Source organism: Echeneis naucrates, chromosome 3 (genome assembly GCF_900963305.1).
Source record: "Echeneis naucrates chromosome 3, fEcheNa1.1, whole genome shotgun sequence".
Classification (NCBI taxonomy): domain Eukaryota; kingdom Metazoa; phylum Chordata; class Actinopteri; order Carangiformes; family Echeneidae; genus Echeneis; species Echeneis naucrates.
The window spans coordinates 19,725,084-19,737,623 of NC_042513.1; the positions used below are offsets into that span (position 1 = coordinate 19,725,084).

The following is a 12,540-nucleotide window of genomic DNA, read 5'->3' on the forward strand; positions in this document are numbered from 1 at the left end:
GAGCATTCTCCTGACCCAGTGAGGACATTTTGGCTGAATCACACTTTTAAATGCCAGTTTTGAGAGATAAGACCGAGCAGATAAGCTGTAGGGAGGAGATGATGTAGGTATCTTGTTTATTGAGGTAATACGGTGGGGCCATTTTTACATAGACTTCAATACACTCTGACTGGAAGTGGACAGAGAAGGGGAAACAGACTACAAGGAGTACAGACAGGTGCTAAAATCCAAACCTTCACATTCCCCTTGTCATGTAAGTAACTATCCGATCAGCCATTCATTGCAGCAGTGCATATGCAGATCATTAACTTCCCATCAAACACGTTTCACGTCACATCATGAGTGATGGTGTCATTTTCTGAAAGCGCTAATCTCCAGAATTTCCTCAAACGTCACCCTCTGATGGTGGGTGTAATACAGCAGCAGCTGGAGTCAGTGGATGAGCTTCAGCGGCTAAGACCACATCGAGCTACTCTCTGGTCAGCACAGACCAGGAACTGAAGCTGCTTTGGACCTCATGAAGACCAGCAGCGGCTTGTATCACAAAACTGGATTAGCATGCCCGCGATCTCTTTTCGTTACCTGGCTTCATTCAACTAGACATTCGCAATCCGGATAATCATACAGCATACATGAAAGTAGTATGAATGAATGAATGGATTTAAAAACAAATAAATAATTCACATTTCATTTTCCTGCCCTTATTGTACTGTAAATCATTCCATATGGGATTATAAAACATCACAAGAAGGTTACAAATAAATTAATAAATAATAATAATAATAATAATAATAATAATAATAAAGACTTTGATCACTTTCTGAGGCAAAGAACTGCAGCACCACACATCCAGTGTGGAGCTCTGTCAGCGAGGTGTTATTTCCAGCATACGGCTACACAACATGCAGGACTTCTTCCGGAAAATCAAACGGGTTAACGCTGTCACTGAATTTCCATTCTCTCTTCAGAGCTCTTCTTCCAATTCAAAAAGCTCAGGCACATGCAAAAACAGGCAGGTCAGTGGGGCGTCTGACACCCCTGCCGATCTCTTATCCAGAACTTAACAGGTTAGGCGTTCCACGTAAATTACCAAAGGCAACGTACCCCGATAAAACCAGTTTCATGACAATGAAAACCCAGGGTTAACCCAGACGGTACCTCACTGAGCTGAAATCCAGCTTTGTGATACAGGTACACACTATGAGATCTTGGCCTGGAACATAGTCAGTTGTTGCTAACCATGTTTGTCCTCTTATGGCCACGGTTCACCATCTTCACCGTCGTCTCCTTACTGCAGGAGAGTGCCCAATGTCACAAAGTCGAAGTCTCAAACTGGTTCCACCAAAATCACAGTTAGCTTAGCTATTTGAATGACGGAGCAGATGAGAAATCAAGCTGAAGTGAGGAAGTGATGCACTCACGTCAACATGGAGCTACAGATCAGTGGATCCATGCCATGAAGAACAGCAAAGGGAGAAACTACGCTGTATTAGTATGCTTTTCCTAATAATGTGCTCAGTGAGTGTAAATGTGTGCTTTAGACTACTGACAGGAAGTACAGGAATCACAATACAGCTAGAAAGTAGGTCCAGTCAGAGAGCCAGAAACATCATGTACAATTAAACGCATAATGACTCCCTGAGGGAGTCATTAATCGCTTTTCCCATATTTTTCCCAACTCACAGCCTGAACGTTTGAATGATATCTTCATAATGGACAAAAACAATACAGTGATGTGTGTGCTATTAGTTAAAAAAGATTGTCATTCATCATAACTGACTCTGAAATGAAGATTTATTTTAAGACTAATTTATACATTAATGAGAGTGTTTCCAACAGTTGATTTATTTCCTTTTGCCACTGACTGATCTATATTTTCAGTCTCTAATGAGGCTGAATGGAGGTTCAAACACACGGAGCCTGGAACTGGAATGTGACCAACAGTGTGATTATTCTGGCATGTCTTTGTGTTATAATGAAACACTATCTGCACTGCTGTATTCATCCTGTGACTTCACACTGGCCTCGACTCACTGCTGCTGCTGCGATAAGTCCTAAACAACATGGACACCACACATTGCCAGGACAGGGAGGGGGGAGGGTGAGGAAACAAAGGCAGAGCACAAAGAGAGGTCGTAGTGTGGTGTCGGTGTAATGATTAAAGATTTAACACCAATAGAGATAATAATTAAAATTTTGTCTAATTATAATATTAGAATATTCTAAGTCATCTTGGGGGAATTTGAATTTGTCAACAAAATTTTATGCTGTATTTTTTCTGACAATTCATGGAAGAAGGAAGTCAACGGATAGCCTGAAGTAGTTAATGACCTGGGGAATTTTAATTTGGTAGCAGTATTAGCAGTATTCATTTGTATAGCACGCTTCCCCTCAGTGAGAGACACAAAGTGCTTCACAGGCTAGAAAGAAAGAGCAGAAAGAACACAAAGGGAAAAAAGAGCAAAAACATACAACATCCAACAAACCCAGTTACACACAACTAAGCATGGCAGGGCACGGAAGAACCTGGTGAAGTAAGGATATCTTGGAGAGCCATCCACACCGAGAGGCTTCACAGTCCACAACCACAGACGGTGCTGCCACAGCCACCCCTGAGCAGATGGGCAGAGAGTCCAGGCAGTTTTTTTTTTCTTTTCTGAAGCTCCACCTTCAAATTATGGTCTGTTTGCTCAGTTTTTTTTAAACAACAAGCTTTTCTGTGAGCTGCTGGGTGTCACTGAGAGGAACATTCTCCTGGATACTGCCAGTTTCTTCACTTGTGTTTGGCTTTGGAGTTTTCCACATGCTCAGGGGCTTTCTGCAGCTGCAGAGTCTGGTTGGAGAAGCCTTTTGCTGTAAGAGCTTTTCTTTCAATGTTCTGCTTCTTTGCTTCCACAACCTGAGACTTCAAGTCGATGATGCTTTGACTGCTCAGCCAGCGGTTTGCAGCAATACATGCACTTTGAACCTAGAGATGTTCCTTCAAGAGACCATTTCCTTATATATGCTCTCTGACTTTGTCGCCCCGCATGGACTCCACCTGTTGATGACAAGAGTCTTCAGCGCTTCTCATCGTGGATGGGCTGCCGTGTTTGTTCTCTTGTTTGGTTGGCTCATTTTCCTTTCATGGTTTCTTCCATGGCAGCAATAAACTATTGAAGAAACAACTGCTGTCTTTTTAGAGCTAACTGATACTATAATATTATATCACATTTTGATGTAACATGTAATTGAAAAACACCGATTCCACAACAACAAAAATATGATTGTGCGTATGTGTGTGAGGACGACCTAGTGGTTGAACCACCACTCCTCTGGGGTGGAGGAAGTTGATGGGGGTGCAAGAAAAAGTGTTAATGAAATCACAGCATCCAACTGAGATGAGTCATTCGTTTCCCTCCACCTCTCTCTTTCCTGCAGCTCATTACCAAGACTACATCCTGGCCTCCCTTTACCTTTCCATGTTCAAGGGTGCCTCCTAAGCCAGCCATCTTACATGTGGGTCTGTTAGAAAAATAAAATTGCAGTGTGGTGTGTATAAAATGTAGGGCAGACATAAAATATCTCCCTCAGAGTTTTCACATAAGAAACATTCAGTCAAAGCGAAGGTAAAAGTTTTTCTTTTTTTTTTTTTTTTTTTACATCTCAATTCACTGTCAGTTTTCGAGAAATTTCTCTGTAATTTGTTACTAACTCACTAATTGTATGCCACAGAACATACTTCATACCCTTATAACGTTTGAATGTTTAGGTCTACCTTCTTCACTCTTCCTCTCTAACCTGCTGAAACCTGAACTTTTATTTGGTATGCATGTTGGTAGGAATTGTTGGTCACCCTAACTGTAACGCTACACCGATCATTGTAATGTGCTTTGGCAAACACAAGATGACAGAGTATCCATGAATCAGACTTACAGGTCTAAGTTAGGATATTTCCTGATCTTTGTAATGTTGCGTAGTGAAAGGAGGCCATCTTAGAGACTTGTTTTATGTTAGGGACAAAGGACATGTCCTGGTCAAAAATGACTCCAAGATTCCAAACACTGTAGCTGGAGGCCAAACTACTGCCATCCAGAGTGGCTACATGATAGGATAATGCTTCTCTAAGGTGCTTAAGGCCAAGGAGAATGACTTCACTTTTGTGTGAATTCAGAAGTACAAAGTTGAAGGTCATCCAGGTCTTTATGTCTGTAAGACATGCCTGAAGTCTGACGAGCTGATTAGTTTTATTCGGTCAATTAGTCAATTCCCTCGATGCAGAATTCTGTATTGCCATTGCTCCCAGCTCGCGTTGTTATAAACTGAGACATTAGGATAATTTGTAATGTAAAATACATATTCATAACCCAAAGTTGCCTCCCGCAGTCATGAGCTAAGACACATTTATGGCTCTCCTCGTCAATTTAAACTCGAAGACTAATCTCAGAGGAAAATGTTCAGGATGAAATTACCAGCAGTGCATTATTCAACAATAGAAATAACTCAGCACAGAGTTTCACTTACAGTAAGAAGCTCTGTCCTCTATCGGCTTTCAATTTTCCCAGGCCAGTTGTACAATATATGTTGGATTGCGGTGAAATTTCAGATTGTTGACTGTGTTAAGTTTCAGAGTTTATAGCCGAAAGGACTGCTCGTTTTTCCTCTGGGAGTAAGACAATGTTTCAACATATCACTTGTTGAAAAGTGCTAAAATGAATATAACTCAGTGGTGCAAGGTTACATTGGTCCAAGAATGCCCAGTGCCAAAAGGAAATATGCCCTACAATATAGTTTTATTGTTACTATGGTCGAAAAGATGTAAGGCTGAGCACTGCCAAAATTTAGGTGTTAATCACTTGGTTCACCTGGAAAAAAAAACAAAAAACAAAACACAATTCTTACCTGCCTCCCTAACATAAAACATTAGAAACAGATGAACAAAAAGAAAAGGGCTTCTCACCCCAACAGCTACCAGGACAGCTTCCAACAAAGAGACTTTTCTCCTAATGCTGCATCCAGCACACCTGAGTGTGACTCCTCTAGGCTTATTCAGTCTCCCTGGGGAGGGATAGTTTGAGACTTTGCTCTTGTTTTGATTGCACATTTTAAACTCCCTGTGCTTCAGGATCAATCAACTCTTGGCTGTCTGCCACTACTCCTCTCCCAACCTGCCAAATCAACCAAGCTGCTGTTGTTGCCCATTATAGCCACTGTGAGCCCAACAGACAACAGACCCTCACAAAGATCTTATTTCTGATGTTTTGGAACATTTTGAAGAAAGGGCTGTCTCCTCCCATCTCCCCATGTATCCTCTTCCAACAGTGGAGCTTCCACACATCCCTGGAAAGGAGCAGTTAGGCCGAACAACGAAGAATGTTGGCAAACTGACGTTCAAATATATCCACAGTGTGTGTGAGAATTACGGTGACATCAGCATTTTATGATGTGCCAGGATTGTAAATTCAGTCAACACACCATCTCTGTTGCTGTGGTCCTCAGGTGGACAGAATGGGAGGTCTCCTAGCACGTCAGTACTGGACAGACCCTGTGAGCCCATGGAGAGGGTGAGGATACTGAGGATTACCTGCCGATACGACCAATGGGCAGGTAATCCAAGATGGATCAGAAAATGGATGTGAGCTTGGTGTTTTCAGTTCAGCTCAGCTGGTCTGGTCGGGAAAGCCCCAGCCTTTAATCTTTTCTGGCATTTCCAGATCAAGCTTGCTAGCCTAGGACAAAGGCAGGATCCCGAGGCTTTTCGCAAGCATAAAAATGGCAAATGCAAAAAGCATCAATAAGGTGACATGGCTAATATTAACATCTTCTCAAAAAGTTCCTCAGTCCAGGCTCCTTGGCTTGTAGCTGAGACAGAGGCTGGGCAGCTGGTGGGGAACGAGCACAGTAGACTGTTGGTTTGGATGATCAGGCCAATGAGGATCCATCAGTCATGTACCGTGAGTTTTCCATTACAACTTTATTTGCACTTTTGTTATGCAATTTGTCCATTAATATTTGTTATAAATTAATGATTGGTTTGAAATAATAAGGGGTCAATCCTGCCTTTTCATGGCTCTTTATGATCACACCAGTTTGACATTTACAGCATGATACTGAGACAACAGATTAAACCCACTAATGATTAGGGTGAATTAGCAGTTTCATCTGCATGATGGCATTTTGACACATAGTAGGAAAACTCTTTTGATGGCTGTACTCGTGTATTTCAAAACGGCCATACTTGGATTCATGCAGGCCACCCCATTCCTGCTGTAACAAATCAGAACGTCACCAGTAAAAAAGTGTGTGCATATCTGTATTAACTGGGAAAGCACCCTTCACAATGAATCGCTGGTGACTAACAAGCTATTCAACATCCTCATAGAGGATTTCATCAATGAGTACGTCATTGTCATCTACAGGGATTTTTGGACACAGTTGCTCTTTGAAGGCCAAGGCGATGGTGTAGGGCTTTCCCTTCGGGTGTTGGATGCAGCGCTCCAAGTAAGTGTCATAGTAGCCCTTCCCTCGTCCCAAACGGTTCCCTGCTTTGTCAAAACCCAGGCCTGGCATCAAAATCAGGTCCAGACCTCCTGGATATTGAGAACAGACAGAGGAATCAGTAATGATTGGAGAGAATTGTTATTGTTGAAAAGTTCCTTGAGACAACTCCTGTTGTGAACTGGTGTTTAAAAAAGGAAATTGACTTGATTTAATGAAGAACATAACTCTGTATTTGATGTCTTGAGGACACACACACACACACACACACACACACACACACATATGATTACAACCCGGAATGCCAAATTAGCTGCAGACAACTCTCATCAATGTTAAAGGTTTGAAGACAGCGCTGACCTGCTGCAAGTCTAAGTAATTTTACCAAGGCGGATTCACCATGTTGTTTAAATGGAATACAACTATTTGACGGACTGTCAAGACCTCAGTTACACATACTAAGTTCCCCATCATACTGAATAGGTGATGACATTGTGGCCATGATGCACCTCTCCAGAACATTTACTGTATGGGAGGATTGCACAGACAACTGGTCAAGTCATGTGAACAGATGTGGTCTGTGTTCAGTTCAGTCACTGAAGTCTAAGTTTGTTAAAACCTGAATTCAAACCATCGACTGTCTACAAAGGTTGACATAGACACTGGGCCTAAAAACTGAAGCCAAAGTGTTTTAAGTATGTCTACCGTCTAAACACCATTGTGTAACAACTACATCATATTGAAAACTATGTGAAAAAGACCTGACTGTACTTGCCAGTCGATTTATCAGCTCAGTATTTACTGAGTTTATAGTCTCTGGCACATATTTGATGTTCTATTTAATACAATGGGATGCTAATTTGATAAATCATGGTCCCATTCAGAGGAAAATAGACCCTAAAGCAGGGGATCCATTACAGTATGGCTCCTGTGTGTATCTGACCACCAGTATCACCCAATGGTCTCAGAGCCAGCTCTCTCTCCTCCTCAGCGCCACCTTCTCTTCTAAATATAGTTTCTTTTGATGGCGTCATCCAAATTACAAAGTGGAGGCTTCAAAACAACAGCTCCCAACATTTCACTTGATTTAAACATAATTTACACTTAATTATAAAACGGCTAAAGGCTGCTACCTCTGTTAAAATGTGTGTTTAACAGCATTAACTTATTGTAGTGCTTTCTGTATATTTTATACATTTTGTCTTGAGAGGTCACTTCATCTCATTTGCATTTCCAATACTATTCATTGCTTTCTCATACTTTAATAATCCCAAACATTACATCATAATTTTATGGATAACATTTTGATAATGGCTTCAGTATTTCTTTGATAACGTTGAAGCTCAGTCAGAGTGAAAATGTTACCTTATCTTGTGAAACTGAGGACGGCAGCAGCCACTGAGACGTAATAAAAGCAGGAAGAAACACAGCCTCCCAGTGATGGCAGAGCTCTCTCTTCAGCATACTTGCTATAATACACACAGTGATGTTTACCGCCTTTGAGAGCGACATGGGTTATCCATCGAGTCAGAACCAAAATCAAAAATCAAATCAAATCAAGTCAACCAGGATGTAAAGACTGAACCTCAACCAACACAAAGAGAAAAAAGAGCAGCGTCTGGTGTCGGAAAATGGCATGCACATATATTGTGTTTCCCAAATAAAATTATAACATAGAAATATTCATGTTTTATTTGGACTGCACAACCTGCCCCAGATTCTTTCCAACCTCCCCCTTCTCTTTGGGGAAATTCTGTTTTGTTGCAATGAGGCTGATTGAACAGCCGGTGGTCCCAAATCACCGCAGACAGAGTGGTCAGTAACAGTATGGAAAATCTGTCAAGCAAACACATCTCCTGAAAAAGAAATCCTAGCGAATGGGCAGATCAGTCTTTAAGAGATGAACAGGTTACCTAACTAATGTCTAAGTGCATGTATGTCTTTGGAAGAGTGTGTGTTAGAAGCTCAGTCACAATTAGTGATCAGCTCAGCGTGGTGGATTGGTCTATATTCAGATCAATATTTATGTTGGTGTCTACTTTTTAGTCATTAGCCACTTAGTAACACCAGGAAGCAATCATCACAATCATTTCCTTTATAGAATCTTTTCATTGGCCGATCTCCATTAATTAAACAGAAACAAAGTGGAAAGGCTACAAAGTTTGCAAAATGTCATGTTCAACTTAACACACATCTCACTCATTGCCATGCAGCTATCATCCGAGCAGCAGAGGACGTGATTTTGCACAGGAGTGGGCTGCAGTGATATAAGAGCAGATCAGGATGCTTTTTTGATCCCTCAGTTGGAAATCAGCCCCAAATGTCCAAAACTTAACAGTGACGCAAATGTTGACCTATTTTGTTGACTAAGAAAAGTCATTTATCAATTTTCCTAAATTAAGACATCAATCCTATTTGGCCAAAATTTAAGAAAGCTCTATGTGAGATCTAACCTGTCGCAAAGACAGACACACTGAGTCAGAGGAGTCATGACTCATCAATATATGATTATATTTTTTTTTTTACTAAACATGTCATGTCATCAATGTCATCATGACAAGGTGAATATATCTTTGAAATGCTGATTTGAATGTGTCGCAACCAACAGCAATGACTCCATTTTGGATTGTACTTACACAATGTGCAGATTTTTCTGACTGCAAAGCTGCATTCATGCAAATCATGCAGATTTACTTGGTGAATTTTTTGTTGGTTTGAAAATACTCAGATGAGAGATATATATGTTCAAATTATTGATGACCTCTGAGCAGTGTAGAAAATTACAGAAATGAATTATTTTGTCTGCCTGAATGGACACAAGTTACTACAATGTGCAGCTGGGAAGTGAACTGGATAGTGTAATGGCTTCACAATTATTAGTAGTGTTCAACATGCCATGCTATCTCAAGCAATGCAAGTTTAAAGTCTTACTGAAGTTTGCCCAGTTTGTTAGTTTGTTTTTTTCACAGCTGTTGTAAAATAGCCAAATAATACATACATGTATTCAAAGAAAAAGTAGATATTTTTGTAAAAAAGTATAAGCTACATCCAAGCTCATTTTGAAAAAACAAAACAAAAACAACAAGAACAACACCAACAAAAAACCACAGAGGTTGCAGGACCTGTCAGGTTCCTCAGATCAACTGTATTACAAAATGTTATTTTCAGTGTTAAGATTTCTTTTTTACCTGAATATTATTTTTTTTTTCTTCATATGAACTGTTACTGCATTTGAAACATCACATTGACAGTGAAATTAAATAAAAAGAAAAAAGTATATAATTATGGTGTTGCTAAGCCTCATCGTGAGCCATTAAGGTCACAATAATGAATTGATTGGGTGTTAATATATAATCGTTAATGATGAACTATTTTGGCAAAGTTTCCACTGTTTTGGTCATACCTGCTGTATCTAAATTCAAACAGTAATTTTTCCAGCTTTCTCCTGTTTGTCTTTGTTCAGTCAGGCAGACTTCAGATGAACTGTCTTTATGGATGAGTGGCCTTGCACAGAAAAGATTCTCATCAACTTTAGAGGAACAACAGTTCCATCTGCTGGTGTTGTTGCTTCATTTCATTCTGGCTGCTTAACAAGCAGAGCCATTTTTTTAGCACTATCAATGACAAATATTACAAAGGGAGCGAATTATGAGATTGATTGATGATAATGAACTATTAAAAACTCAGTAATGTTCAAGTGTTAAATAGTCTGTAATATTTATATGCCTAGCCCAGTATGTGTGTGTGTGTGTGCATCACCTGCAGCCAGTGCTTCCTCTCTACTGTTGTCATCCTCAGCAGGCTGTCGGATGTTCCAGGAAGTCAGGGGTAGTGACTCCATATCCTGCAGACTGCTGAGCTTCAACATGTCCATATGGCTGCTGTTGCTGTTGTATCTGGGGATGAAGCAGCTTTTACCCCTTTTAAACACGTCTTTGATGATTACATCCGTGCGCACCTCATCGTCCATGCTGAGAAACACTGCAATCCGATTGCAGGACACATACTTGGGGTGTTTGAACAGCTGAAAGAAAAGACTTGGAAAGTTACCATTTTTGACATTGTCAGAGCCAAGGAGCAGTGACTATATGAATAAATCAGCAAATGACAAAATAATTTGTTGCTCCTCAGTAAATTAAATGCTACAGTATCGCGGAACAGAGTCTCTTTTGCAGCAAGTTTGATGGCGCTAGAGACATGAATAAAAATCATAATAAAAAATGAATTAAAACGTGACAGTGTAGACTGCGGTGGTCTGTGTAGGTCTAAATTAGGTGGAATTATTCTTACTGCCTTTGGCTCATTATACTGACCGTCTCCTTCCAGTTTTCCAGTTATTTTTGTGTTGTAGGTGAGTTGAATTTCAGAAATGTAATAATTAAATTGTTTTGTTTTGTTCTGAATCTTTTCTAGTTAAAACTTGCACATTTGTGCTTGGGAAAAAAAGTATTTGCTGAGAAGCACACAAAAACACTGAATGACACTGCTGCAGTTAAATCTCAGTCTATATTCAGGATGCTGATTTTTTTTATGAGGACTGTTGTGGGAGTTAGTAAAACCTAAAACAGAACAGCATTTTCTGAGATAAACTAACAAAACTGACCCACGCCTAAACCAAATTTGGCATTTGCCGTTTTGTGGAGAAAACAGTAATAGTGAGTAAAGGTCAGACTGTGATCTACAGAATCAACAATAAATCAGCTGAACATCTGAGAGGCTTTAAATCTAAAAAAAAATAAGGCAGGTGTGCAGTTGCAGGGATGGTCAGCTGGTGATTTACCTCCTTCCCTGACGTGGATATTCTCCGTTGGTAGCTGAACTAACTTATGAATTTGTCATGTTTTAGAGACGGACTTTACACTTGACACACTTTGACGTGTCATTTTAATCAACAACAGTACGTGACGTAAAACAACACGACTGAACCTGTGAGTTATAGAGTTTTCCCTTTATTTCTCTATCTCCGGTGTGAAGTGCTGCTGTCCTCTGGCTCTCCGTCTCTCACCTGCTGGGACACGACCAGAGACTGCCGCAGCTTCTCGTCCCCTCCCAGGGCCGCCACCCGCTGCTTGATCTCCCTCCGCAGAGTTTGTTTAGCGGCTCTCAGCGCGGCCATCCCGGCATGGAGGCTCATTCACGGATGGAAATACTGCAGCTTGGCCGAAGACTTCCAGGTGTATTCTGCGGACGTGCAGGCTGGGCGATTTGCTTCGTGAGACTTCAGAGAAGTCAAACATTAACACATGTGGCAAACCCGCGTCACTCACGCGGAGTAACAACGTAAACATCTTACGACAGCAGCTAACGCTTTACGTGCCGTAAACTGCACCACCGCTTCCCCGGCTCCGTTACCCGGACGACCTGAACTTGATGCTAACCAGTTAGCTCTGCTCACTCACACCGAGGAGGTCCGTCTCTGAAGGGACGACAGCGTTTTAAAGCAACACTAAGTTAAAGTAACACTAACCCTCCTGTACCTGCACAACCTCTTCTCACAGCAGACACAACTTTATTTGGGAACATAATTTCTAATTTCCGATTTGCTGCTGCAAGAAAAAAAACATGGGGGGGGCATAAGACTATAACACTGAGGTCAGCGTAGTCAAACCAGATGTTTGCACATCTTTGACTGTATTGTTGGGGTGTCTGTTCAATCATCGATGTTTAAACCTGACTGCTGGGGCGATCGTTTAGGTTGATAAAGCTTCATTCTGTCAGCTTTTTTAAATAACCTATTTAAATTGGGTTCAGCCAATGTTCTTGAAATAGATTCTGTTGATTTTATAAAACCTCCCTTAGACATAACTTTTTTTTTTCACCATCGCTTTAAACCCAAAACAATTTCTTATTTCTCTCAAGCTTTAAAAAACAAGTGTACCTTTCTCCCATTTACACCGTATTAAACTTAAATGTTATTTCTAAGCTGTTTTTCCTGATGATCTCTGCTGGAATATTTTTAATATGTTTTTCCCTCACTGAACTGTTTTTTTACATAACTATTATGAAATGAGGAGACTGGTCAGAGCCTGGAATAAGATTTTGCTTAGTCATTTACAAGGCTGG

At 40.6% G+C, this 12,540-nt stretch overlaps 1 protein-coding gene across 2 annotated transcripts; it reads right to left on the reverse strand.

Annotated features, from left to right (window-relative positions):
• Window positions 1-5,934: 5,934 nt before the first annotated feature.
• On the reverse strand, window positions 5,935-11,732 carry mthfs (5,10-methenyltetrahydrofolate synthetase (5-formyltetrahydrofolate cyclo-ligase)). 2 transcript variants are annotated; one of them, XM_029498711.1, is made up of 4 exons: window positions 11,483-11,732; window positions 10,237-10,501; window positions 7,843-7,946; window positions 6,474-6,569 (listed from the first exon to the last, which is right to left on the reverse strand). In XM_029498711.1, the coding sequence occupies exons 1-4, from the start codon at window positions 11,609-11,611 to the stop codon at window positions 6,555-6,557; spliced, it is 513 nt and encodes a 170-aa protein (XP_029354571.1). In that variant the 5' UTR covers window positions 11,612-11,732; the 3' UTR covers window positions 6,474-6,554. The 2 variants fall into 2 exon arrangements, with proteins under 2 accessions (XP_029354570.1, XP_029354571.1); XM_029498710.1 differs by lacking the exon at window positions 7,843-7,946 and having other exon boundaries at window positions 5,935-6,569.
• Window positions 11,733-12,540: the final 808 nt, after the last annotated feature.